The 27,163-nt window shown below is 46.9% G+C and overlaps 1 protein-coding gene and 1 pseudogene across 1 annotated transcript; both read left to right on the forward strand.

Annotated features, from left to right (window-relative positions):
- Nucleotides 1-3,205: 3,205 nt before the first annotated feature.
- Nucleotides 3,206-3,769, forward strand: LOC136462902 (uncharacterized). Its single transcript, XM_066461953.1, has one exon. The coding sequence runs from the start codon at nucleotides 3,206-3,208 to the stop codon at nucleotides 3,767-3,769; it is 564 nt and encodes a 187-aa protein (XP_066318050.1).
- A 10,180-nt stretch (nucleotides 3,770-13,949) lies between these two features.
- On the forward strand, nucleotides 13,950-21,625 carry LOC136462913 (uncharacterized; annotated as a pseudogene).
- Nucleotides 21,626-27,163: the final 5,538 nt, after the last annotated feature.

The raw sequence follows: 27,163 nt of genomic DNA on the forward strand, positions 1-27,163 counted from the left end.
AGCACGCGAACAGACTGCTCGTTCGCTCAGAGAAGGACATTGACATCACCTCGACTTCACGAGTCGGGCGTGAAATAGTACGAACACGGACGCCCTATTACTAGCTAGTAGGGTATATTATGGACTAATGTATTGCGTGATTTGTGAGCTATACGTCTACTGTTCGAATCTGCAGCTGCGCGCGCGCGCGTGGAAGGCGAACAGCACGATGTTGCAGCGACCTTCGGCTGCTTTCATTTGTCCTCCCACACAAATTTTCCATCCAATGAGTCCATATCACTTTACAAAAACCAGAGAAATTGGTAGGAAAAAAAAACTCAATTTCAGTTGAACTTTTGTGCTTACTAGAAGAAGAAAAATAGGCTACTACCATGTTCTAAACTAATTCAACTTCTTGAGTTTCCTAACTCAAACTATTTCAAATTTGACTAAATTTACAGTAACAACTAAGAAGTACCAACATATATAACCACAAATAAATGCTACATGAAATTGTATTTCACAGTGTATATAATACTACTATTTTGATATCATAAATATTTGTGCTCATATATACAAATTCCATCAAACTTTAGATTTGACTTAGAGCAACTCTATATGTTGATTTATTTTGGGACGAAGGGAGTATCTTACTTTTGAACCAAAGAAAAATAGGATATTTCGTCTCAAGGTTAGCTGTATTAATTGTAGTGTTATCGCGATGGCCTTGGTCAATCGAATGCTAATGATGCTTGTGTCTACCTCTCAAGAGAACGAACATAGTCCTTCTTCTTATTTTGATCAAGGTTAGACAAAAGTAGATTTTGACTCTTAATTTCCCTTCAATATGTTATCGCGATGCCTTGTTCGAAACACCGACAGTTGGCGCGTTAGGTAGGGGCCTTTGTGCGTTCTAAATCAGGCCTCGGATGGCTAACCACGCAATCAGCTGGGTCCCAGGCGCACACGTGCGCTTCGGTGACCTGGACTTCATCATCACGGTGGGGGGAGAGTTGGCGTTGGCTCATGTCGCCATCCAGTCCCTCCCCTCCATCAGCTCTAGCTACGGGAGGCTTGAGCGCTAGCCCGGCGTTTCCCTCGGACCCCAGCCGTCCAGGGAGGACCCGCGCCACCTCACCCTCTCTCCGGAACACTCCGCACGGAGCGCCTCAACGACGCTTCCGTTCGGTCTCCGCAACGCCACGGCGACCATAAGCCACCTTGTGGCACAGCGCGCGATCCCGCCTCCCGCGAACAACGAGTTCGTGTGGATGATCGAAAGCGTCACGGAATCCCTCCACGGCCTCCTCACGGAGGGGCCGGGGTCGGACTCTGGCTCTGACTCCAGCAGGGGGAGCCATCACCCCTCCTGAGAATGTTTCATGGCGGAAACCCCTGAGGGACACGTCAAAAGCGTCTCCGCAGAGGAGACTACTTCGGCAGGCAACCTCGGCAGCAGAACCGAAGGGGGGACAATGGCCCTGCCTCACGTAGGGGTGGAGCAGCTGAGAGCTCGAAAGCGGGAGATAGACGAAGCCGGACAACAGCTTGTTCAGGAGTACGTGGAGGTCGATCAGGAGATCGAACGCCGTGGAAACGGTGGGCGTGCACACGCCGTGGTCCGTGACGTAAATTGAAGGATCATCACCAACGATGAAACCCTTCCTCACTTCACTCGAGCAAGCCAGAACATCGCCGCCGCAACGGCCTTGCTTCATGGCCTTCTAGAGGCCGCAACGCCCGAGGATCGTCGGGCCCACTGCGAAATACGCACGCTGCTCGAGCGTGTGGCGGCACAGCAGGCGGAATGCTCATTGTCCCGGCGACGCGAGCTTGGCACCAGCCAGCATACGCCCTCGGTGCATCCCGCAGGGACGCATCAGTCCACCAAGCACCATAAGGTGGCAGGCACCGTGCTGCGACCCAAATACATCAGCGTCTCGGTCGCAACCGCGACGCACGCAGCACCATCGATGCCCGCAGGCGCACCTATAGCGACCCAAGGGAAGGAGCCCACCGCGCTATCATCCTCGATGCGGCGGACGCTACGACAGCGGCGAGGACCGAAGCCCGAGCCCTGGCCTGCTAGGGCCTTAGGCCTTCAGTCGGCACATCCTCAACGCTGTGTTCCCGCTAAGGTATCGACCACCTACCAATATCCCTAAATACTCTGGGGAGACAAACCTCGGACTTTGGCTTGAAGACTATCGGCTTGCCTGTCAAGCCGGTGGTGCGCATAATGACGACTTCATTATCCGCAACCTTCCACTATTCTTGGCCGATTCGGCACAAGTGTGGCTGGAACACCTGTCAATTGTCATCCAACACAATCCAGAGTTGGGCGGATCTGAAGGAGATCTTTGTGGAAAACTTTCAGGGCATGTATAAGCACCCTAGGAACCCATGGGACCTCAAGAACTACTGTCAGAAGGCCAGTGAGACCCTCCGTAGGTACATCCGGTGCTTCTCCTGATAGTGCAACAAGCTCCCTAACGTCACCGATGTCGACGTGATAGGAGCCTTCCTATCCGGGATGACCTGCGAGTCCTTGGTTCATAAGCTGGGACGCAAGGGCCCACGAACCACCAAGTAACTCCTGGACATCGCCACCAGCCATGCCTTAGGAGAAGAGGTGGTCAGAGCAATCTTTGATCACCTTGAGGGCAAGGCGAGGTGGGACGAGGGTACCGGCGAAGGCACCTCTAATCGTTCTACCAAAAGGAAGAACAAGAAGCAACGGCGCGAGGACTCGCTCATGGCCGCTGCTGATCATAAGGGTGGTCAGAAGCCCACGGAGGGCACTTCGAACCACTTCAAAAAATTACTCGAGGGGCCATGCCCGAGCCACGCCTTTCCTGTAAAGCATCTGCTCAAGGACTGCGGCCTCATGTGGAAGTTATTGTCCGGAAGCTCCAACAAAGGAGAGTAGGGGAAGGAACCTACCCCCACTATGGACGATGGCGAGGAGAAGGATGACTGCTTTCCAATGCTAGATGGCTAGATTATGATCTTCGGAGGCTCGATGGCCTACGACTCCAAATGTTGTTAGAAGGTCGCACACCGTGAAGTCTACACGGCCCAACCGGCCACACCTCCCTTGCTCTGTTGGTCAGAATCTGCCATAACCTTTGATCGGACTGACCATCCGGATACCATCCCACACCTAGGGAGATATCCACTGGTGGTCGACCCGATCGTCGGTCCATAGTGACTCACCAAAGTATTGATGGACAGAGGCAGCGGCCTCAACATCATGTACGCCAAGACGCTCGACGTGATGGGCGTCGATCGGACGCGCCTCCGCCCAACCCGAGCGCCTTTCCACGGCATCATACCCGGGAAGCAGGTCATGCCACTCGGGCAGATCGATCTGCCCATTACCTTTGGGGATCAGTTCAATTACAGGACTAAGACCCTCACCTTCAAGGTGGTTGGGTTCCTTGGAACCTTTCACGCCATCCTCGGACGACCATGCTACGCGAAGTTCATGGCCATCCCCAACTATACGTACCTCAAACTAAAGATGTCGGGCACCCATGGGGTCATCACTTTTAGCACCTCCTTCAAGTGGGCCTATGAGTGCGAGGTCAAGTGCTACGGCCACGCCACAGCAATCGTCGCCTCTGGGGAACTCGCCGCCCTCAAGGAGGAGGTCACCAAAGAAGCGCCCGACGCAAAGAAATCATCCGGGTCATTCAAATCGGTAGAGGGCTCTAAGGGGGTCCTCATAGAACCTAGCAGCTCTGAGGGTAAAACGATACGCATTGGTACCACGCTTTCCTCCGAATAGGAAAGTGCGCTCGTTGACTTCCTCCGCGGCAACAAAGATATCTTTGCGTGGAAACCCTCGGATATGCCTGGCATTCCAAGGAAGGTCACCAAGCATACCTTAAAAATCCATCTAGGCTCCAAGCTGGTGAAGCAACGTCTGTGTCGCTTTGACAAGGAAAAGCGCAGAGCCATCGAGGAAGAGATAGCAAAACTATCGGCCACCGGATTCATCAGGGAAGTACACCACCTAGAGTGGTTAGCTAATCCCGTTCTCGTGCGAAATAAGAGCGAGAAATGGAGGATGTGTGTAGACTATACGGGCCTCAACAAGGCGTGTCCAAAGGATCTGTTTCCTTTGCCGTGCATAGACCAAATAGTCAACTCTACCTCGGGGTGGGAAACCCTCTGCTTCCTTGATGCCTACTCTGGCTACCATCAAATCGTAATGAAAGAGTCCGACCAGCTTGCGACGTCTTTCATCACCCCCTTTGGATCGTTCTTCTACGTCTCAATGCCATTCGGTCTGAAGAACGCTGGGGCTACATACCAGCGTTGTATGCTCAAATGCTTCGGGGACCTCATTGGGCGCACTATTGAGGCCTATGTTGACGACATTAGAGTTAAATCCAAACGGGTTGACCACCTCGTTGCCAATCTTGAGCAGACCTTTGCAAAACTCTGAGCGAATGGCATCAAACTCAACCCCAAGAAGTGTGTTTTTGGGGTCTTGAGGGGTATGCTGCTCGGCTTCATCGTCTCCGAGCGTGGCATCGAAGCCAACCCAAAGAAAATCTTAGCCATCACAAGGATGGGCCCAATTCATAACATAAAGGGGGTTCAGCGAATCATAGGGTGCCTCACCGCCCTCAGCCGATTCATCTCACGCCTTGGCAAACAAGGTCTCCCCCTTTATCGACTCTTGAAGAAAGCCGACCACTTCAAGTGGACATCCGAGGCCTAGGAGGCGCTTGACATGGTCAAACTACTTCTGACAAGGCCCTCGATCCTAGTTCCTCTAAGCGACGGAGAATCCCTCCTACTATACATAGCGGCCACCATGCAAGTGGTCAGCGCTGCCCTAGTAGTAGAGCGGGAGGAAGAGGGGCACGTCTCAAGGTGCAGCGCCCTATGTACTTCATCAGCGAGGTACTATCCAACTCTAAAACCCACTACTCCCAATTCTAGAAGCTCCTTTACACCATCCTCATCACCAAGAGGAAGCTGCGCCACTACTTCAAATCACATCCTATAACAGTTGTGACGTCGTTCCCCCTTAGCGAGGTCATCTAGAGCCAGGACGCCATAGGAAGAACTGCAAAGTGGGCACTCGAGTTGATGGATCAAGGCATCACATATGCCTCCCGAATGGCGATCAAGTCCTAGGTGTTGGCTGACTTCATCGCTGAATGGACCGAGGTCCAGACACCACCGGTAGTTGTCGATCAAGAGTACTAGATGATGTACTTCAACGGGTTGCTAATGAAGAAGGGCGCTGATGCAGGGCTGGTCTTCGTGTCATCCCTTGGGGTCCACATGAGGTACATGGTTCGTCTCCATTTTCCCTCATAAAATAATGTGGCTGAATATGAAGCACTCATCAATAGCCTATGCATCGCCACTGAGTTGGACATCCGACACCTCGACATCCGAGGCGACTCCTAGCTGGTCATCAACCAAGTCATGAAGGAGTCTAGCTGCCACAATGCCAAGATGGCTGCATACTACCAGGAGGTCCGACGGCTAGAGGACAAATTCGACGGCCTCAAACTCAACCACATCCCAAGGCGCCTCAACGAGGCAGATGACACACTTACAAAAGCAGCATTCGATCGAGAGCCGGTGCCAACGAGCATCTTCGCTAGCGACCAACATAAGCCCTCGGTATACTATGAAGGGTCGGGATAGGCCGACAATGGCCCATCTAATCTAGCCTGAGGGCTGACCAACTGACGGCTCCCTCTGGCCCCGAGGTCATGGAGCTTGAAGAGGAACCAGCGATAGAGCTTGACCCTCTAGACAACTGGAGAACACTCTACCTCGACTTCCTCCTCCATGACACACTGCCAACGGACAAGACGGAGGCTCGATGGCTCGCACGTCGCACCAAATCCTTCGTTCTTGTAGAAGGCGAACTCTACAAACGGAGCCACACTAGGATCTTACAACTCTATATCCCAGTCGAACAGGGGAAGCTTCTGCTGAGCAATATCCATGGTGGGGTCTACGGTCACCACACCACGCCTAGAACCTTGGTTGGGAATGCATTTCGATAGGGCTTCTACTGGCCTACTGCAGTAGGCGACGCCGAGCAAATCGTATGCACCTACGAAGGGTGCTAGTACTACACTCGGCAAACTCACCTCTCAGCCCAAGCACTCCAGATGATCCCCATCACATGGCCCTTCATGGTTTGGGGGCTCGATCTGGTTGGGCCTCTAAAAAAGGCGCCTGGAGGCTACACCCACTTGCTTGTCACCGTAGATAAGTTCAAAAATGGATCGAAGCTCGATCGATCTCCTTCATCAAATCCGAGCAAGCTGTGCTATTCTTCCTCGACATCATCCATCGCTTTGGAGTACTGAACTTCATCATCATAGACAACGACACACAGTTCACTGACAAGAAATTTATTCGATTCTATGATGAACAACATATCCGAATGAACGGGCAGGTCGAGCGCGCAAACGACATGCTCCTATAGGGATTCAAGCCTAGGATCTTCAACTGGTTGAACAAGTTCGGCGCACGCTGGGTCACCGAGCTCCCTGTGGTGCTTTGGTGCCTAAGGACAACTCCCCACCGAGCCACCGGCTACACACCATTCTTCATGGTCTATGGTTCTAAGGCCGTCCTCTCGATGGACCTCGACTATGGAGCGCCAAGAATCAGAGCATACGACGAATAGGGAGCCGAGGCATCCCACGAAGATGCCATGGACCAGCTAGACTAAGCCCGCCACATCGCCCTCCTCCGTTTGGCCAAGTACCAGCAGGCGCTGCATCGGTACCACAGCCAACAGGTGCGGGACCGAGCCTTCAACATCAGGGACCTGGTTCTCCACCTTATACAGAGCAACAAGGACCCTCACAAACTCTCCCCGCCCTAGGAGGGGCCCTACATCATCGCGGAAGTACTCCGGCCAGACGCCTACAAGTTGAAAACCGACGACGGCGAGGTCTTCACCAACGCCTGGAACATTGAGCAACTACGTCGCTTTTACCCTTAAATAAACACATACTCTTTCTTATCAGTTTTGTCTCTAAAAATCCCCAATCTTTAGTGGCTTCCGACCCCTGCAAAGAGCAAGGGGTCGGACCTCACTCGGGGGCTGATATAAGTATGTTTATCTTGCAAACACTCTCTGTGTTATCTTTACAAACATTCTCTGAGTTTTCCCTCTTTTCTCATAGCGAGTCGTGAGGGCTAGGATTTTGGGAACAAAATCTAAGTATAACTGGTAGGACTATAGGAAACCCATGCCCCGATGGTTACGGCCTCCTTGCTCACTAGCGTGATCAAAATTGGCTCGCCCACACTCTGAGTTTTCACGACCTTAACTATGGGAAGAGTCGAAAGGCACCAAGTCTCTTTTACAAAAAGAGGGAGAAAAGCCAAAAAGCTGTTTACCATAACGAAAGTTGAAAACTTATTCATTTTTCACACAAATTCATCGCTTACAAAGTAATTTCATCATGAAAAGGACTGATGTATTCATAAATACAAAAACTGTTCACTCAGGGGCTCCCCCACAAACTTATTCTATTATAGTTTCTGACTAGTTCTACCATGAGTATTACTACGATCGCCGCGCCATGCTCTCCATCGGAGACGTCCTACTGCCCCGCGGGATCCTTAAGGGCGCCATCATCTGCAACGTCGACACCTCTGCCGGGGCATCCAAGGACTACGCCATCATCATGAAATGTCCTCGATTTCCATGAAGGGAAATCCACAGAAACGAAGTGTAAAATGATGAAACAATCCATCATTTTACCCAAATCTCAGTGATACAGCAAGTCATGCACGATTATCAGAGTACAATATAGAGTTTTACATGAATTATTCTCTTCGCCACGTAGGGTGGAACACACTCACACATAGCATCCTGAACAGCCTCAGATGAGGATAGCAGCGGAAAACAATCTCCTGGAACCAGCTCGAGCGCAGAACAGACCCTCTAGTCCTCCTAGTCATCGCCCTCGTAGTCATACTCGGGCTCGGAACCTGCCAAAAATCTATCAGTACACTTGGTACTGGCCACGCATCGCCCACCCTATGCTTGCATTGCTTTGTGGAGAGTAGAATGCTTTTGGGGGAAGTAGAAAGAGACCTATTTAGGCCGTGGGTTTCCTATGCCAGTAGTTAATGTTTAAAATAATAATATATATCCATCAGGTTTTCTTTCCTTAACCCATCTTATTCACACGTCCTCCCCACCCATCACACACACCTCATCTCATCTCACTCTCTAGGCGACGAGATCGACTCCCGCTCAGATCTCTCCTCAATGGCCCAAGCCGGAATCCAACATGTAACCTAGGGGAAAGGTAGAGAAAGACTCATCTCTCTAATCAAGTGAAGCGTAGGTCATGGGAATGTCCATATCTGTGGATGTGGCTATACGTATAAATCGATCAACTCTGCAGAGCGGGTACACCTGGTAATCCACAAGATCGCCAGCCTCGATGATCTGGCTCGTCTAGGCTGATTTCGACTACCTACCAACCGGTACAGTACCACCCTACCACTCAGCCCTAGGCCACCCCGGAGTCCACCGAAACACTGAGACTGTGAGACGTAGTATCAGGCCCCCAAGGTCACTACACTGTCTTAGGAGGGTGTGGGTTCCCATGCCCGTACCTCCCTACACTATCACCTTCCAACCTAGTAGTAGTGGTACCACCCTAGTCAGTCGGGTAATCGTCCCTCGCCCATCGGGAGCGAGTGGTGTGCACAAAGGTCCCATGGTTTCGGTTCTCAAGACATACCAGTCCTTAGGGGGACCGAATAGGATATCTTCTCAAAAGGGGATCACCAACTCCCCGTGCCACAACAGCACCTCACCAGGGATAACCAACACCCTGGTCCACCTCTCACATGTACCCGCCATAGGTAATTCTCGCAAAGGATGCCCAGGTCGCACCCCTTCGGCAAGACTTGCCCCAAAGACTCGTAGTAAGATCCTATCCGATCGACTCAACCCTCACCACACACACCCAAGACTCACGCCAAGATCTCCCCATGTTCATTGTTCTATTTTTACCAAGTTTTACGGCACCTCGTGCCTTACGCACATACGTCTCTCCCTCACCAGCATCACATCACAGATATAATGTGAGTAAGAGTAAAGCAGTAAGTATGTAACAAGTGAGCATCCAGCCTATCAGCGGGTGTGCAGGAGTAAGGTGGCAACATGGTATAAGGCTCAAATAAAACTACCATGCAACCTAACATCATATTATTGCATAAGAGATAAAGTGCTAGCATTTATAGGTATAGCATGCATAATAGGATCTATGAGATTGGGTGGGGCGTGGCACCTAGCAGGTCGTCTCCCAAGTCCTCGCTGTAGTCAGGGTCGTACTCCTCGGTCGGCAGGTCCTCCGGCTCTGTTTAAACGTAACATATGGTCACGTGAGCGACTCCTATAAAGGTGCACAAAGAAGCAATAGAATTTTGAAAGATCCAAATGCACTCAAACACAAGCCTATGATGTAGAGCTCCTTTTTAGAAAAATTTGAACACTGGTTTGGTATTTTTCTGAGTTAAAATGAATTAGTTATGAATTTTTAAAGATTAATTGAATTTCTGGAAAAGAAAATGAACTGGGAACTACAGGCGGTGACACATGGCAGCTCCTCGTGTGGCCACATTGCGCTGTGGATTTGACAAAGGGTTCCAGTCGTTGTGGGCTTGGCTCACGGTGGGCATGACCGAGTAGTTCACGGGTGCACGTGGGGTCTACGGTGGACCGCGTTCACCGTTTCTTTCTCCCTCTTGGTTCATGGTGCACACGGTGCACCGAGCTACTGTCCCGGCCCCTCCCCTTGCTTCCCCGTGCGGTGGCGCATCCTCCAGCGGCGAGCGGCCATTTCCTAGCCACAACGGCTCCTCGGCAGCGTGTATCGACTCAACCGAAGACTTCTCATTCGACCTTGTCCAGCGAGGTGGCTAGGGCGATTTGGAACGCTCTTGCACGACGATGCTCTGGAGCGCGGCTCCACCGACAAGGTAAACGCGAGCAGTTCTCTCATGTGGCTCTCTTCCTCCTTTTGCTACGCGCGGTGCATCCCTTGCCAAGGCGAACTAGGTAGCCCTCCTTCCCTCGCCTCTACCGGCCTGACGTAGCAAGACCAGAACCTCGCCATGGTGAGCTCTAGCCATGGTGGGCATGCTCCGCAACACGTTGCCCCTCCAGTGCTCCTAGGCCCTCGGTGCGCAGTGCGGTTCGTGGTTTGGACGGTAGGTGTACGTGCGTGTGTAGGCAGGGAACAAGAGCCAGGGCCTCCCTCTTGCTCGTTCACGGTACAGAGACGGCGAGGTGATGCCCACGAGCACTACGATAAGAGCTGGGAGGGTGCTGGGTCTCACCATAGGTGGCGATGGCGAAGGGATATCGATGCAGGGCAAGTCGAGGCAGCGTCGAGGCGAGGCTGTGCAGTGCTGAGCAGCTACTCCATGGTAGTCGTCTGGGTCATCGCCTTCCATTCCAGTGGCTCCTCTTCGGCGGCTTTGGTAGAACCTTCTCTTATCTACTCCCCTTCTCCCTCCTTCCCCTCCTTCTTCTGGTCATGATGGGAAGTGGTGGCCACCAGGGCGGCAGCGGGGTGATGGGAACTGGCTAGGGCACCTCGGGGTGCCTTCTTATAGGGAGGCATTGATCATGGCAAGGTGAACAGCAGGAAGTGAGCTTGGGACCACGTGGAGGTGATCAGTGCGCTTAGGCTAGGGTTACGGTCATGGCGCGGTCGTGGTTTGCCTTGGCGCCTCTGTTTTGGCACAACCACCCGCTTAGGCTCGTACGATGGTGTCGGAGGCGGTTGCAAGAGCGCGGGCCATAGCGCTAGCATCATGGCGCGAATGGCTCCAGCTGGGGGCAGTAGAAGTGCAGGTGGGTGAGGTGGCATCGCATCCACACGTTTGCTACCACCCGATGCGAAGAGACGGCTGGCGATGGAGATTCCTTCTCCGCTGTCCTGACTCGGGCACGAAAAGGAGGATGAAGGCATGAGGAGGACGATGACATCGGGGCCCTAGCTGGCAGTGACCGAGAAAAGGGAGGAGCAGCTCCTGCAAACATGGATAAAGAGCGAGCTCTCAGCCGGGCCGCCTCGGCGTCGTTGGGCCATGCCAAAACTGTGGCCCGTCATGGTGGCAGTGAGGTAGCTGAAGGCTAGGCCGGTTGGGGGGGGGGGGTTGGGTTGGCCTGCAGGTACCGATGCACGGCCTGCTGGGCTAGAGTCTGTTCGTGGGCTGTGGAGCCAGGCTGGCTTGAGCTCTAGGGCCTAAAGGGTTTCTCTATTTTAGCTTAATTGAATTAGCTCTTCTATGTTATGTCTTCTTTGTTTCTAGCTACACCATGATTCCTACATGCATACACATGTGTTGCCTACACATGTATGCCCTAATGGGGTCCACTAGAGGTCATTTAGGTTTCATCCAAGGGTTGGCAACAACACACACATTTATCTAAATATTGAAATAAATGTTGTTGCTTTTATTAATTAGTACAAAAGAACATAAGAAGCAACTCATGCAAATTTAATTAAATACAAGGATATAAACATCTACAATAGATACTACTTATGCAACTAGGGTAGTTCTCCTACAAGACAGTCACCAACCATTGGCTATTTCTAGAAAAAATTTTGTAGTTGTGATTTTTATTCTTTTTATTTTTAGGAAAATTCTGGGTTGTTACAGTCCTTCCCCCTCACAGAAATCTCGTCCTGAGATTTAAGGTGTGACATACCTTTCGAAGAGATAGGGGTAAAGCCTCTGGAGTTCGGACTCCTTCTCCCATGTAGCTTCCCGTTCAGTGTGGTTGCTCCACTGAACCTTGCACATGGGTATCATGGTGCTTCTAGTCTCCTTCTCAGCTCTGTCTAGTATCCGGATCGGGTGTTCTTTGTACTCTAGGGTGTCCTGAATATCTAGTGCGTCTGTATGCACCTCTTGCTCTGGCAACTGCAAGCACTTGCATAGCTAGGACACATGAAACAATGGGTGTACTCCTGTCAACTCCTAGGGCAACTCTACCTTGTATGCCAACTTGCCGATCCTCTGACAAATTCTATAGGGTCCCACGTACCTAGGGGCCAATTTCCCTTTCACATGATGTTGATGCAAAAGTGGATCTACAAACACAAAGGGCTAATACCCGAATCGATATCCAAAGCGTGCTAGTCGATTTGACCTGTTAATCGACAAAGATGAAGATACGAGCACTTTGGTCCTGACAACAACGATACGCTCGGAAGTCACGGCCAAGAGGTACTCACGCGGAACTCGAGAATCGTCGAAGGTCGCACTGAAGCGATGCAACTCGCTGAATCAATGAGAACTCATAAAAAGGAAAAATATGCAAATTGACGAAGTCGCCGAAAAGTAAGTAGATGCAAATAGGAGTAAAAATTGGTTTTGATATTGATTCATTATTCATTACATTGCCCCTCAATCTATATTTATACCCTAATCTAAAGAGACATAACCAAATACGACTAGGACACCAAGTCCATATTTAAGGAAACACGTGACTCTTACATGAATCATACTCTAAATATAGAAAAGGAAATCAACTCCTATCTATTTCCCTGACCGCCTTAATTACGATGGAATTCTCACCGACCTCCTTTCCATCGGCATACTTCCTGTTTCATCGGCATCGACAATAACATCTCCAACCTAATCGGCAATGCCCGAGTCTAAATCAACCTTTCCATCGATCACCACCATTCATCGGCACCCATCTTTACAAGCTGATTTTCATCGGCCGTCAGCGTATACAGTAACTTTCCTCCTACCGATTAGCCCACTCTGATCATTTTGACACGTGCAAAAAACGGTGTCAACACATGCCCCCTAATTTCAGAGTATAAAACCATTAATGCTCCGAAATTTACTCCAGATAACGTTTGCCTTCGCCCAATTACCGTGACTCATCCTCCAAGCCAAAACTTGATCTGTTATCAAATCTAATCAAATCTAGTCCTGATTCACGCACCTCAGTAAATATTGCACAATTTCCAACCACTCTTGCCCTGATTATGGTTAAGATACCGAAACAATAATCCATCAGCAAGATCCTAACATAATAATGTCGCCATTTTCAGAATTAAAATATCATGTACCGAGATCTCTTCCAAGTCATGATTACTTGCCATCAAATCATCTGTACAATCCCTTGATTATCGTGCGAATAGTTACCATATCCATCTGAACCACCTCGACCCACATGCACGTGGCATAGAGATAAGTCTAAAATACCCCTACTCCGAGCGGCTTATAAATAGATTTCTCCGGAATGCTCGTCCTCTACCCTCAGATTTCAATCTTTGGCATTCTCTCTTTCCGGCGGCGACTCCGACGAACAACTGCGTGACCTCAACCAATAAGAACTTTTCTCCAGCGTCAACCTCGAGTCTCCAGCTCGTGCCCCCATCTACCTCAAGATAATGGCAATCAACTTCGATGTCCCTGCGGTTCGTTCCACTTCCGTTACTTTTTACCTCGATTCCTCTAGTCTTTGCGAGTTCATACAGTTGGTAATTTTTCTCTTTTTCTTTGTTCTTCGGATCCTCTAAACTTAGGAACTTCACAACAAATTAGTTATTCCAACCGATCAACCGCATTTCCAATGCCTGGGACCAATGGGCAACCTAGATCCAACTGATCTGATTAATGCAGAGGTTAACAGAATCCCTTTTAGAGCCCAAAATTTCTCTCTGAATTTATGGAAAGATACATTCCGATCTTGGCCCAAAACCACCAAAGGGTGGAAAGATTGGTACTTGAGGGTCAATAGGTCGATGTAAGTACACTGGGCAGAATGGAAGCTAGACCAATGCATTAGGCTATCCATTGCCGATATGCAAAAGAACGAGTCAATGATGATTGCAGCTGCTTACTTCTGGTCAGACACAACAAACACTTTCATGTTTGGACATGGCCCAGCTACTCCCATACTTGCCGATGTCTACATGCTCACTGGCTTGGACATTTCAACTACCAATGAAGGCTCCATCTATGGCAGAAAATCTAAATATAGGGTGAATACCCGCAACATCGGCGGTTGGACAGGATATATTCAAGAATGCCAGAAGACCGGGACAGTTAACCAGAGGGAACATGCCACATTCTTGAATATGTGGTTAGAAAAATTTATCTTCTGTGGTCGATCAGTAGGACCAACCAACGCCTTCCTTCCCGCGGCTGAACTCTTGGCCAATGGTGTAAGGTTCCCTCTTGGCCGATACCTTCTGAGCTCCACTTATCATCTTCTTCATCAAGTGTCTCAGAAACTTTTGCTTGGCGAACCCATCAACAACTTAGGAGGCCCATGGTGGTTTATCAACATGTGGTTGAATGCCCATATGCACAAACGTTTGCAATGGGACTTCTTTGCCCAACAATTCCCACGAGAAATTGCTGAAGACCACGTGCTTAGGGATGAGGAATCGGCAACACGCTCACCCCTCAATTTTGGTGAAGCCATAATTATCCTCCCTGGAACAGAGGCCAATGAAGACTAGATCGGCAGATTCTTCCAAAGCTTCTACAATGGTCTTTCTCATGATCATAGGGCCTGGGTACCTTATATTGACGAATAAAATAGATTCCCCCTTCTTTTCAACTTTGTCGATGACACTCTGAATTAGGATAATGAACTCATGATGGCCATCATTACTCCCAGGGCAATCCCAGTAAACACATTCGGTAGTGGGAAAAACACTAATATCACGTATGAATTTTACAATCCATCGGCAGTATCCTATCAATTGGCTTTTGGGCAACTGCCAATCAAACTTTGTTTTGCCGATGTGATCAAACCCAGAGAAATAATCACCTGCGGAACAGATTGGAGCAGGGTAGTATGACTTTCCCCCGATGCCAATACTACAGGTGTTGATATATCCATCTGGACACCAACATCTTTCATCATCGAATCATATAAGCAATGGTGGTGAGAGTGGAGGGAACAACTGTTTGCAACATCTGCTCACACATATTGGCACATGATCGACCCTGAATACGCCATCCTTGATGACGCGATAAGTTTCTTTTAACTCCCTTCTGCTTTTTCCTTTCATATATCGGTAACTAACTTTCTTGTGACAGGTTAACAACCCAGCACCATCTATGAGCAAAAGTGGGAAACCCTTCGATCTTCAGCCTGTTTCCCCGATATCACCAATCGGCTACAACGCCCCCACCTTAGCTGCTTTGACTCACCAAAAGACCCATGCCAATACCATCACCTCCAAGTCCAAATTGGCTACAGCTAGGGCCACTCCATTGGCTGCTGCTACAACCCTAATCAAGGCATTCAAGGTAACAACCCTATTTATTTCTACTCATGCCGATCACAGACTATATTAACATTAATCATCAGGGTGTAAGAGCCACTGCTGGATCGTCATCGACAATTCCTCCAACATCAAGCACCACTACCTCTGACAAACCTTCAGAGGTATTCCTTTGATTTTACATTTTATCTGTTAAATATCATACCTTACACTTGTTTTGCAGCAACAAATGGGTACATCGGCAAGCGTACCAGATGTTCAAGCTCCACAACCAACAAGTGCCGATGCCCCCCAGCCAACTGTTGCTGAGGCCCAAGCAAAGCGCAAAGCCTTAACAGATGCTGAGGCACAGCCAAAATGATAGAAGTCCATGCCGATCCCCACATCTGCCCCAACGTCTGCAAGCCGGCAAGAATCAGTCGATGCAACTGAGCAAGCAGTTAATCCTCCTGTACAGGACATACCATCGGTCATCATACCCCAAGGGCCAACCACCGATGAGGCCACAGAGGATATCCCATTAGCAAGCTCAGCCGATCCTCCACACGGCATACTCCAGGCTGCTTCCTCCAGCCAAGTACAGGAAATTGCCTTGAAATAGGTAAGCTGATTGACCTAGTCGATTTATAATATTCATACTTATCCTCAGCTGACCTCTTTTTCTTTTTCTCAGGAACAAGACTCCCCAAACAACCTATTTTCCTTTGCCATTGATGTTTCTGACGATGATGGAGAGGAAACAAGTTCTTCCCTTGCACTAGGAACAATATCGGTAGAAATTAAGTCCAAGTTGGAAGCTCTCCTGGACTTGTTACAGCAGGATACCGCCCAACTGGTAGATGGCTCGGACCCCGCAAAGGCAATTTTCAAAACAATCCATGGCTAGGTCCCTGCCAATGTTGAAGAAGCACTCTTCCCAGCAGCCCATTTAGAAAGCCGCCAACTGCAATATCAACGGGCTGCTCAACGCATTGCCGATAGAGCAGCTCAGGCTCAACTCAAAGAAGAGATGCTACAACTGAAATAGATTGCCGATGAGAAGCACAAGGGCATCGGCAACTTGCAGACTTCGGGCGCTGAACTTAAGCAGAAAATCTTAGATTTATCGGCAAAGAGGATGGCTCTATTGGCTGAATTGAAAGAAGTCGAGGCAGCCTTAATTCATGCCCAACAAGAAGAAAGCTAGCTACCCAATGTCATCAAGGCCCTTCAGCAAGAAAGAGACATCCAGGCTCGCAAAGCCTTGGCCATGAAGAAAAAACTCAAGCCTATGGAGGGTGCTGCCGATGAAGACATCAAAGAAATAAAGGAAGCCGACCAGATTTGCCTGCGTGCGATATTGGCTATCCAATCCTTGTTAAACTTGTAACCCTTGTCTATTGCATCGGCACTTTATGAGACATTGACATCCTTGTATAATTCTAGCCGATAGGACTGTTATCGGCACTTATACTTTTATGCATCCATCTAGATACTAGGGTAATATTTCTTTAAATATTTTCCATTTAATGCTCTGGGAAACACAACCCCTTCGAGGGTTTCTAGAATATATGCGTTACCAGGAATAGACTGATTTATCCGATATGGACCTTCCCAATTAGGAGACCACTTTCCAAACTTTGAACTTTTAGTCCTAATCGGTAAAATCAATTTCCAGACCAGATCTCCATCGGCAAACTCCTTTACCTTCACCTTCTTGTCATACCATCTGGCTACTCTTTTCTTATTTTCTTCGATGCTAACTGAAGCCCTTAACCGATGACCCGCCACATCTTCCAACTCATCCTTCATAAGAGTATCATAATCATCGGCTGTCAGCTGATTTTGAGAACGTATTCGCCTAGAGCCAGTTTTAATTTCCCAAGGCAATACTGCGTCGTGTCCATATACTAACTGATAGGGCGTTACTTTGGTTGCACCATGACATGACATCCGATATGACCATAAGGCTTCATTTAATACTGTATGCCACCTCTTAGGATTTTCTTTAATTTTGCGCTTAATGAGTTTGATGATCCCTTTGTTAGAAGCCTCAGCCTGACCATTAGCTTGAGCATAATATGGAGAAGAATTTAAAACTTTAATTCCCATACCTACAACAAACTCATCAAATTCTTCTAATGTAAACATAGTACCCTGATCGGTAGTGATAGTTTGAGGAATACCAAATCGGTAAACAATATGCTCTTTCACAAAATCGATCATATTAGCCGATGCCACCTTTTTTAAAGGAATTGCCTCAACCCATTTTGTGAAATAATCGGTAGCAACCAGAATAAATTTATACCCTTTGCTCGATGGCGAATAAATCTGACCGATGAGATCGATAGCCCATCCCCGGAATGGCCAAGGTTTAATTATAGGGTTCATAGCCGATGTAGGCGCTCTTTGAATATTACCAAACTTTTGACACCCCTGACATCCTTTAAAATATTTAAAACAATCTTCAAGAATAGTTGGCCAATAGTATCCATTCCTTCTGATCATCCACTTCATCTTGAAAGTAGATTGATGCGCTCCACACACTCCTTCATGAATTTCACCCATAAAGCTTTTTGATTCATCACTGCTAACACATCTGAGTAAAACTCCATCTATAGTCGATAATATAATTCATCATCGAGGAGCACATACTTGGTAGCTTGGAACCTTATACGTCTTTCAACCTTTTTATATGGATCCTTTAAATAATTGACAATCTCATTTCTCTAGTCATCGGTATCGACTGCCGATGTTAGCACTTCCTGAATAGGCTGATACCCTGAAGCATGCTGAGCTAGTCGATTAGCCTCTTCATTATGCAGTCGAGAAATATGTTCAAGACGAAAATCTCTAAACCCTTTCAACAATTGCAAACATCTTTCATAATATGAAATTAAAACTTCACTTCGGCATTCATAAATCCCAGTCAATTGATTTATAACTAGCATAGAATCACCAAAGATTTCAACAGCATCGGCACGTATCTCCTTCAACAATTCTAACCCTTTTATCAAGGCTTGGTATTCAGCCTGATTGTTTGTCGATGTAGCAACAATCGGCAATAAAAACTCATACTTCCTTCCTTGAGGTGAAATCAACACAATGTCGATACCTGCTCCTTCACCACATGTGGACCCATCGAAGAAAAGTGTCCAAGGAGCAACCTCCAGAGAGTCTACTGTATTACAATGCTGAGTGACAAAATCAGCCATAACTTGCCCCTTAACTGCCTTAGTCGATTCGTAACGTAGTTCAAATTCTGATAATGCTAACATCCACTTGCCGATTCTACCACTTAATATCGGCATCGACAGCATATACTTGACTACGTCGTCTTTGCATATGACCGTACATTCGGCAGATAACAAATAATGTCTTAATTTGACACAAGAAAAGTATAAACACAGACATAGTTTTTCGATGGCTGAATACCTTGTCTCAGCATCCACTAATCTTCTGCTCAAATAATAAATAACACGTTCTTTCTCTTCAAATTCTTGAATAAGAGCTGAACCAATAACGGTATCATCAGTTGACAAATACAACCTGAAAGGTTTCCCGTGTTGAGGTGGAACTAGCACTGGAGGATTTGTTAAATATTTCTTAATTTCATCTAGGGCTAACTGCTGCTCAGCTCCCCATACAAATTCCTGATTGGCTTTCAATTTAAGTAATGGACTGAAAGCCTTGATCTTACCCGACAGATTAGATATGAATCTTCTAATGAAATTAATCTTACCAATCAAAGATTGCAATTCAGTTTTATTAGCAGGAGCAACCACCTTGTTAATTGCATTAATAGACTTCCTACTGATTTCGATGCCCCGCTGATGCACCATAAAACCCAAGAATTGACCTACCGATACACCAAATGCACATTTATTAGGATTCATCTTCAATCCATGCTTTCTTGTGCACTCCAGTATCTTTCGTAGATCGGCTAGATGTTTTGTGATATCTCTAGACTTAATCACTACATCATCAATGTAGATCTCCACTAATGTGCCGATGCATTCATGAAAAATAAAGTTCATAGCTCTTTGATAAGTAGCGCCGGCATTTTTCAAACCAAACGTCATGACTATCCACTCAAACAACCCTACATGACCTGGACATCTGAAAGCAGTCTTGGGAATATCTTCTTCAGCCATGAATACTTGATTGTAACTTGCATTACCATCCATGAAGCTGATAATTTGATGTCCGGCTGCAGCATCAATCAACAAATCAGCAATCGGCATTAGATAGCCATCCATCGGTGTGGCTTTATTAAGATTCCTGAAATCAATACAAACACGAAGTTTTCCATTTTTCTTATAAACAGGAACCACATTAGAGATCTACTCTGCATATCGACACTGCCGAATAAACTTTACCTCAATTAATTTAGTTATTTCAGCCTTAATGTCAGGAAGTATATTAGGGTTGCATCGGCACGCTGGCTGCTGATGTGGCCAAAATCCAGATTTGATAGGTAACCGATGTTCAACTATCGATCGGTCTAATCCAGGCATCTCAGTATAATCCCAAGTAAAACAATCTTTATACTCTTTTAACAAATCAGTTATTTGCTGCTTACACTTGGAATCTAACTTAGCACTAATAAAAGTAGGTCTTGGCCTATCACCATCACCAATATCTACTTCTACTAAATCATCTGCCGATGTGAACCCTTGACCTAATTTTCCATCATCGGCAAACCTATCCATTAAAACTTTTCTTCAGAACCGACTGCTTGGATCGGTGGAATTTCATAATCAGCAACTCTAAGGAACTCTTTTTCCCAAACTTCTCCTGATTTGCATTTAGTTCACTCATAAGTATCTAATTCTGCCGATGCGATGATATAAGAAGAATCACCAGGGACAAACTCAATCTTATCCCCAATCCACTGTATGAGGCATTGATGCATTGTAGAAGGAACACAACAATTAGCATGAATCCAATCCCTCCCTAGAAGCAGATTATATACACCCTTGCCATTAATGGCAAAGAACGTCACCGGCAAGGTTTTGCTGCCGATGGTCAATTCAACGCATACTGCCCCTTTAGCCGGTGACACATTGCCTTCAAAATCCTTCAGCATCATATCGGTTTTGGTTAAGTCTTGATCTCCCTTACTAAGTTTTCGATACATCACATAAGGCATAATATTAATCGTAGCCCCTCCATCAATAAGTATCTTAGATACAGGCTGCCCATCAACTCTGCCTTTCACAAACAAAGCCTTAAGATGCTGTCTCTCGTCATCAGTAGGTTTCTCAAAAACAGCCATCATTGGATCTAGTGTCAACTGAGCTACTTGATCAGAGAGAACAACTTCTTCCTCATTATCAGATAGTGCCAAAAACTCCATCGGCAACATGAATACCATATTAACATCTGCCGATGGACCCTTATTTTTGTGTTTTACCTGCCACTGCTGATGACCGAACCTCTCATTGGAGGAATTTTCCTCTCGGTATAAATCCTCCTGATGCTCACGTTGCATCCTCCTTTTCTGTGTCTTTGTCAGACCCTCCGGGCACCATCGAGGAAACTTGGTTTTCCAAACCGGCTAATAATAGGTCCCAGTTGATTCTACATGGCGTATATTAGGGTCCCTGTAGAATATTTCTTCATCGGGAACTCTTGCGTTTGCCATCTCCTCAAGCTCCTCTTGATTCCTTGGAAAATATCCAACGCGTTTACCAAGCCTTTCATGTACACTAAGTCTGCCCCCCAGCCGATCATGCACTGATGCTCTGCCTCTGATTGGCTCATTGATAAATAAACCCTGATTGCTAGGTTGAGACCTCCTTTCTGACCGATTGACCCCATAATAACCATTGCACTCAGGGCAATTTTCAATAGTTGACAATTTAATACCTTCTTCCCAGCAATGGATGAAAAACGGGCACCTCCAATGATTTTTATGCCGATACCATTCTTCCCGACGTCTCTCTTCTTGCTGTTGTCGATATCGGTCCTTACGCTGACGCCAACCCTCCTGCTGCCTTCGATGGGTAATCACAATGCCAGGTCGAGGAGGGTTTTTGGAACTACTGCTTTCTCCTAGCAAACCCTTACTTTTTGCATCATCGGTAGTTATCCGATGTTGGGGATCCACTGATGCGTTTTTCTCAGCAGCCTCTAACGTCAATACCTTGGTCTTCCCTTTGGCCTCCAACATATTTGCTGGAAAAGGGTGTTGATCAATTTTCATCGGCTTCTGGGCCTTGGAAGTACCTAACTTAATTCTCCCATATTCAATAGCCGATTGTAACTGTTGCCTGAACACCTTGCACTCATTTGTATTGTGTGAAGTTGCATTGTGCCATTTGCAGTACAAGATCTTCTTCAACTCTTCTGCCAATGGGATCACATGATTAGGTGACAGCTTAATTTAGCCCTCTTGAAGTAGAAGATCAAATATCTTGTCGGCCTTGGTGATATCAAAGGTAAACTTTTCTGGTTCTTTCTGACCAAAGGGACAAGATATCGGCTTTTTATTCTTAACCCACTCAGCTAAGCCGACAACTGGTTCTTCATCAGAATCAGAATCTCCTACTTCTTCAACAAATGATACTTTTTTACTCCAATTCTTTTTAGGTTCAAAAACCCTAGTATCTTGATCAGAGATCCTTTGCACAAGATAACTGAGGCTTTCAAACTCCTAAGAAGCATATCTGTCTTTAAGATGTGGCAATAACCCTTGGAAAGCCAGATCGGCAAGCTGCCGATCATCCAGCACCAGACTATAGCACTTATTTTTTACATCTCGTAGCCTTTGGACAAAGCTTTCTACCGATTCATCATTACGCTGTCTCAATTTTACTAAATCAGTAAGCTTCTTTTCATGGATTCCAGCAAAGAAATACTTATGAAATTGTTTTTCTAGATTAACCCAAGTAATAATAGAATTTGGCGGTAATGAATTGAACCATGTAAATGCCGATCCAGACAAAGATGATGAAAATAGTTAAACTCTTAATTCATCTCTGCTAGCTGCCTCTCCACATTGAATAATGAAGCGATTGACGTGTTCCATTGTTGATGTATCATCTTGCCTAGAGAATTTAGTAAAATCTAGTACCTTGTACCGATTTGGGAGAGGAATTAAATCATATGCAGGAGGGTATGGAGTCCGATAAGAATAAGTATTGACCTTGGGTTTTATCCCAAACTGATCCTTCATAATTTCTGCTATCTTATCGGCCCAAAAAGCATCAGCCTCCTGCTGACGAACTGGCTAAATTTCTACAGGAGGTGCCTGCTGATATCCCTCCACATATCTTTGTGGCCCATGATCTCCAGCAATCGGCATATTTGCCGTTACTTGTGGTCCATTAACCTGCTGGAAAGGATTTATCGGCTGAGCTGCCGATGCTTGATTCTGGAAACCAGCTTGCATATAACCTTATTGAATCCCTGCAACCTGCTGATTTTGCTGAACTGTATGCTGAACAGGTAACTGTCCTGACCAACCATTATTAGAACTCATCGGTACAAAACTTACCGATGGCTGGTAATTTGCTGACATTGTTGGATAATTATAACCAGCTTGAGGCATGAACTGAACCCCAGTTTGACTCATAGCAGGGGCTTTCTGCTGCATCGGCAGTAAGCTTGCCGATGGACTTGAATTGGGTGTTTGAACCAAAGGCATCTGGAAACCTCCTGGAGTTGGTTGCACAGTAGTTGCTATGGCATATTGAGGCACTTGAGCTATCGGCGAAACAACCGATGGTATAGGAGCTTTTCCTACTGCATCAAAAACTTGAGGTAACCTAGGATTGAAAGCAGATGACTCTGGAGGCATATCATATCCCCACCAATTAGCAGGAATCTGGCTATTCTAAGACATAGGGCCTGACATAGCTGATGCCGATAGATCTGTATTAAGCTAAACTCGTCCTCCTGGTAGTACCGGATCTGATCGTATCGATGTACATTGAATATTAGGTAAGCCTGCCGATATTGGAGGAGAAGTAACTTCTGTACCCACAACGGCCAAGGGAGCCGATGGAGTATTGACAGATGCCGGCTCTGGTTGGTGATAGGCAGGCCCAACATAATGCGGTGACGCTTGTCCTTCTTTGAGAGTTCGAACCATGGCATTATGAACAGTATTGGACAGCACATTGGAATGATTAATCAAAGCATGATTTACTGCAGAATTAACCATCTCTTGAAGTTTACCAGGATTGGAGTCAAAGGTGACCTGCCGAGGCAACGGCAAATCTTGCTTCTGGATGACTTGTCCACTCTTGTTCAGGCTAAACAATTTCAGACAAAGCTACCTGTATTCTTCTATAGCCTTTTCCATAGCCTGCCTCTACTCTTCCTTAAGATCTTCTTCTGATACCACGATAATGTTCCCTGAATCGATCTTGGAATTGAACATATTGATCGGATTGATTGGTCCCACCAAGCGTGCTAAAAGATGTGTTGATGCAAAAGTGGATCTGCAAACACAAAGGGCTAATACCCGAATCAATATCCAAAGCGTGCCAGTCGATTTGACCTGTTAATCGACAAGGATGAAGATACGAGCACTTTGGTCCTAACAACAGCGATACGCCCAGAAGTCATGGCCAAGAGGTACTCACGCAGAACTCGAGAATCGTCGAAGGTTGCACTGAAGCGATGCAACTCGCCGAATCAATGAGAACTTGTAAAAAGGAAAAATATGCAAATTGACGAAGTTGCCGAAAAGTAAGTAGATGCAAATAGGAGTAAAAATTGGTTTTGATATTGATTCATTATTCATTACATTGCCCCTCAATCTATATTTATACCCTGATCTAAAGAGACATAACCAAATATGACTAGGACACCAAGTCCATATTTAAGGAAACACGTGACTCTTACATGAATCATACTCTAAATATAGAAAAGGAAATCAACTCCTATCTATTTCCCTGTCCACCTCAATTACGATGGAATTCTCACCGACCTCCTTTCCATTGGCATACTTCATGTTTCATCGGCAGTAGTTTTCAAGCCTTCCTTCATCGGCATCGACAATAACATCTCCAACCTTATCAGCAACGCCCGAGTCTAAATCAACCTTTCCATCGATCACCACCATTCATCGGCAACCATCTTTACAAGCTGATTTTCATCGGCCGTCATCGTATACAGTAACTTTCCTCCTTCCGATTAGCCCACTCTGATCATTTTGACACATGCAAAAAATGGTGTCAACACATGAAATCTGACAGTGCCCCAGAGTGGGGAGACTTTGAGATAAACATAGTCCCCCACCTGGAACTCAAGGTCTCTCCGACGGTTATCTGTGTAGCTTTTCTGTCGGCTTTGGGCAATCCTCAAGTTCTCTCGCACTTGGGCAACTCCTTCGGCTTCTTTGATCTTTGTGGGTCCAAAGAATGATCTCTCTCCTACCTCTGACCACATCAGAGGGGTTCTACACTTTTTGCCATATAATGCCTCAAACGGTGACATCTTGAGACTAGCCTGGTAGCTGTTGTTGTATGAGAACTCTACGTGGGACAGGCTTTTCTCCCAATCGGACCCATACTTCAAGACACAAGCTCAGAGCATGTCCTCCAAAATTTGATTAACCCTCTCTGTCTAACCATCTGTCTATGGGTGGTACGCGATGCTGTAATCTAGTCGCGTCCCTATGGCCTTGTGGAGACTCTTCTAGAACTTGGACACGTATTGCGTGCCATGATCAGACACTATGCTAGTGGGGGCTCCATGGAGTCTGAGAATGTGCTCAATGTACAGATCTGCTAGCTTATCAACTCTGTAGTCAATCCTCACAGCTATGAAGTGAGCTACCTTGGTCAGTCGGTCAACAATCACCCAAATCGAGTCATGTCCCTTAGGGGGTTCGAGGTAAACCCACTATAAAGTCCATGGGTATGCTCTCCCATTTCCACACCGGGACGTCCAAGGGTTTAAGCAGCCCGGCCGGTCTCTGATGCTCAGCTTTGACTCTATTGCAGATGTCACATCGCGCGACATGTTCGGTGATATCTGCCTTCATGTTTTTCCACCAGAACTGTTTCCTCATATCGGCATACATTTTGGTGCCCCCCAGGTGGATACAATACTTAGAGTCATGACCCTCTTCCAAGATTTCTTATCGCAAGGCGGGATCAGATGGTACACAGATTCTATCCTTATACCAGTACACTCCTTGCACATCTTCCCTGAACTCGGGGCACTTGCCCCTCTTCATGAGTTCTCGGATCTCCCAGATTTCCGGACACTCCAGTTGCGCGTTGCGGATCCGATCCTTGAGGTTGTATTGCACTCGAAACTCATTTAGCATACCCTTTGGTAGAATCTCAAGATAAAGGTCACCCATTCCCTGACACAGCTTGGGTGGTACAGCTTCCATGGACAGATTGTGACAATAACTCTTTTGACTCAAGGCATCAGCGACTACATTAGCTTTTCTCGGATGATAGTGAATCTCCAGGTCGTAATCTTTTATAAGCTCTAGCCATCTGCGCTGTCTCATGTTCAGATCCTCCTGTGTGAAGAAGTACTTTAGGCTCTTGTGATCAGTGTAGATATCACACTTATTTCTGATCAAGTAGTGCCTCCAGATCTTTAGGGCATGCACAACCGTGGCAAGCTCAAGGTCATGGGTCGGGTAGCGTTGCTCATGGTCCTTCAACTGTCGAGACGCATAGGCAATTACTCTTCCACATTGCATCAGCACGCAACCCAGTCCCTATTTGGATGCATCACAATAGACTACGAAGTCTTTTTGGATATTGGGTAAGGCAAGAATAGGAGTGGTGGTAAGCTTCCGTTTCAGAGTCTGGAAGCTGTGCTCACACTCAAGCGTCCATTCAAACTCATTAGTCTTCTTTAGTAGGTTGGTCATGGGTTTGGCTATCTTTGAGAAGTTCTTGATGAACCTTCGATAGTACCCAACCAATCCAAGGAAACTATGGGTATCGGTCACATTGTGGGGTTGTTCCCACCCCTTCATAGCTTCAATCTTTGCGGGATCTATAGCGACTCCCTCAGTAGTGAGAACATGACCAAGAAAGGTGACATTTTCAAGCCAGAAGTCACACTTGCTAAACTTGGCATATAGCTGATTTTGCCTCAACTTCTCTAGAACCACTCTCAAATGTTGTTCATGCTCTTCGGCGGTGGAGGAATAGATAAGGATGTCATCAATGAACACCACCATGAACTTGTCCAGCTCGTCCATGAATACCTTATTCATCATATTCATGAAATAGGCTAGGGCATTAGTGAGTCCGAAGGACACCACTGTGAACTCGTATTGCCCATATCTGGTGATGAAAGCCGTCTTAGGAATGTCCTCGGTTCTGATTTTTATCTGATGATACCTAGACCTAAGATCAATCTTGGAAAAGTACTTGGCATCTTTCAGCTGATCTAGGAGGTCATCGATCCTGGGCAGAGGATACTTGTTCTTGACTGTCACGGCATTCAAGTTTCGATAGTCAATGCACATCCTCATGGATCCATCCTTCTTTTTCACAAACAGAATAGGGGAACCCTAGGGTGAAGCACTGGGTCTGATGTACCCCTTGTCCAACAACTCCTTGAGCTATTTCTTTAGCTCCTCCAGCTCATCGACTGACATGCGGTAGGGTCTTTTAGCAATAGGCCCGGTACCTAGCAAAAGGTCAATCACAAACTCCACATCCTGATCAGGTGGCATGCCTGGTAACTCCTCAGGAAACATGTCAGGGTACTCATTCACAACAGTTACCTCCTCGACTGTCTTGGCCTCTAAGGCACACAACATAGCGACTGTCTTTCCCTGATTAGGCTTACAACGGATTATGTGACCACTCGGGTGTGTGATCTCCACATACCTTGGTGAACAAGATATCACTCCTATGTGATGTGTCAACCAATCCATTCCCAGTATGACATCTAGTCCCTTAGATGGAAGTAAG

The sequence above is a fragment of the Miscanthus floridulus genome, chromosome 1 (assembly GCF_019320115.1).
Source record: "Miscanthus floridulus cultivar M001 chromosome 1, ASM1932011v1, whole genome shotgun sequence".
In the NCBI taxonomy this organism is placed as follows: domain Eukaryota; kingdom Viridiplantae; phylum Streptophyta; class Magnoliopsida; order Poales; family Poaceae; genus Miscanthus; species Miscanthus floridulus.

Excerpts from the sequence above, each read along its gene's own strand:
- LOC136462902 (XM_066461953.1), top strand. The coding sequence starts at position 3,206 with ATGGACAGAGGCAGCGGCCTCAACATCATGTACGCCAAGACGCTCGAC.